The following is a 2,594-nucleotide window of genomic DNA, read 5'->3' as shown; positions in this document are numbered from 1 at the left end:
CTGGGGTGGTCCTAAGAGGCAGAGCCAACAGTTACTCAAGACTTTTTATATAAAGAAGCAGCCTAGGGGCAGGGCTCTAGCAGAAACAGGTCACTGAGGGCTTATCTTGAAACCAATATTTCCGTGGCAAATACACTGTTGTCACTTAAATATGTTTAGACTTTCAAAGACTTTTGGGGTTCATTGTCGTAGGAGATTTATGGGACTGCATCCCCACCTTGGAGCCAGCACAGTTGTATCCCATGATATTCTAACAGATTTCTAGCCTCAGACGGCTGTATGGAGATGTTCTCAATGTATTCTGCATAAAGGCACCATAGCGAAGGGAAGAATTTTCTTTTTTTTTTAATGGAATCAAGAACTATGTCAAAGGCCCAGATTCTTAAAGAATCTAGGGACATAATCTGATGGGAACATTTTCCAGGCATTAAGAGTGTATTGGAGGAGGAATATAGAGTCATGCTTTTCCTTTGAAGTCCTAGGCCTTATCAGTGTCCTAGCCTACCTTGGTCTCAGCCCATGCAATCTGGGGATCAGCCTTCCTGTCTGTTTTCCACAGCTCCAGCCACATTATGTATGGTCTGCAACAATCTGAAGAGTGGTCATTGTTTGCGGGACAAGGGCAATTGCACTATACAGCAAGGCCCTGGATGCAGAAGCAGAGACTTCTTCATTTTCACTGAGAAAGGTAATGCTATTGAGCCAGGCTCTTCTGTCTTGAGCAGGCCACTGACTTCAGACACTGTGCAGGAGCTCCCCAGTCTGATGGAGACCTTGCTAGGAGGTGGATGTGTCTGTAGTCTGGAGACCAGGCTTAGAGTGGTTGGAGAAGATACTTCTACTTGAGCTCCAAGCATTGTCCTCTGACACTGAGTATAAATCCTTTCTCTTCCAGATAAGTGGCGCTACAACCACACTCAATTGGACTGCGAAGAATATTGTTTGCCTTCAAATTTCTATTATGGGGCCCTGAAGATTTCGACCTTTTGTTGTAAAGGGCAAGATTTTTGTAACAGATACCAAGGAAAAGGAAAGGACTATAAGATTCGGTAACTGCTATGTCTTTTCAGTGGTGGGGTCACTCACCCTGTCCTGTCCCTGGCACCTCTGGTCCTGTCTCCTTCCACATGTCCCTCCTGTCTCCTCCATGTTTCCTTCTTCTCCTTTCTCCTGGCCACTGGCTCCTACCCCGTGACACCAAATACTCTCAGTTCACCCTTGTGTCAGGTCTCTGCTTCCTGCACACCTGCAAATCACCATCAGCCCTCCTCACCTTGCATGTCCTGGTTCCTCACGATCACCACATTCCTCTGGCTGAGTGGCTGCCTGCTTTCTAATTCCACCAAGTCAGAAGCGACTTGAATGTGCCCAAGAAGTGGATGGGTTCCATTTCATACATCACGAGTTTGAGGGGTCAGTGGAAAACTCAGGAAAAAGTGTCCAACTGGCAGATAAACAAAGAGGCTTCCAAGTCCAAGAAGGTCCTAAGACCTGAGGAAAATGATGGGATCCTCAGCTTTAGATGCTACGTACACACTCAGAATCTCCTCAGAGCTTACAGACTTGAGACTGAAAGCTTGAGACGAAGAAACCAGTTGTCGAATGCGAAGAGAAGGGGACGGGGGTGGATGAATCATAAACACTAGAGGCTGTGAAAATAAAAAGTGGGTCAAGGCCTCTCTCCAAAAAGATTCGTGGGTGATTCATGGGCATCAGTATCTGTTTTCTGTGAAAAGTTGCAGGTTATTGACAGCAAAGTTTCAATGGAGAAGTGGCACATTGAGGAATGACTGGACTATGGCAGGAGGAAGTAGTGAGTATGAGCAGTTCTTCCAAGAAGTTTGGAAAGAATAGAGAGAGTGAAATAGTAATCTTTTAAAGAACAGTGAGTTTAATGTTTTTCGGCAAAGAAAGATTTATTTCTTCTCAGGGTTTCAAAGTTGTTTAATATAAAAATCTTCTCGTTAAAACTGTAGCAATGCATATTTTCATAACTTTTTCCTCTTCTATATATATTATTTTATTCTCTTTTTGTTCACTTCTTTTTCTTTTTCTTTCTCTTTCCTTAGTCTTTCTTTTCTTTTCTTGTTTGCTATGGGAAAACGAAGATTATGATTTTTATTTTTTATTACTTATTGACTATTTCTCATTCACATTTAAAATAAGCTAAAAGGAACATTTTACATTTCTCTCGGAAAAACTAAAAAATAAATTATATTCATTTTCTGTTACTTTTATTTAGGTTAAAAAATTTCAAAGTCATTAGAAAAGTCTTCTAAAAATCTACTCTTTTTAGAATATCAAATTTAAATACTTTTTATCAATTTCACCTCTGAATTTGAGCTGAGATAAGAGATAAAATAAAGGTTGGATTAACCATTGTGAAGCATAGTGTAAGCCAGTGACTTACACTATGATGATAAATGTCATCAAAAACCCAATTGTGATCAAGCCAACAAAACCCAATTCAAATATTCTATTACATATTAAGTTGGGTGTACTTATTACATCTGATCACCAGAAAAAACTAGAGATGGGTCCCAGTGACAGAGGCAAGACCAATGAGAGGACTTTTTATTATTTTTAAAAATGCA

General features: G+C 40.6%; 1 protein-coding gene across 1 annotated transcript in view; it reads left to right on the top strand.

Moving 5' to 3' along the window:
- Window positions 1-1,053, top strand: part of PATE2 (prostate and testis expressed 2) — a 7,890-nt gene extending 6,837 nt beyond the window's left edge. The window contains exon 4 of the mRNA XM_011367217.1: window positions 896-1,053. Within this exon, the coding sequence (XP_011365519.1) occupies window positions 896-1,053 (158 nt within the window). The remainder of the gene's footprint in view (window positions 1-895) is intronic.
- The last annotated feature ends 1,541 nt before the right edge of the window (window positions 1,054-2,594 follow it).

The sequence above is a fragment of the Pteropus vampyrus genome, unplaced genomic scaffold (assembly GCF_000151845.1).
Source record: "Pteropus vampyrus isolate Shadow unplaced genomic scaffold, Pvam_2.0 Scaffold130, whole genome shotgun sequence".
NCBI classification, from domain to species: Eukaryota; Metazoa; Chordata; class Mammalia; order Chiroptera; family Pteropodidae; genus Pteropus; species Pteropus vampyrus.
This window is presented reverse-complemented; position numbering and strand designations above follow the sequence as displayed.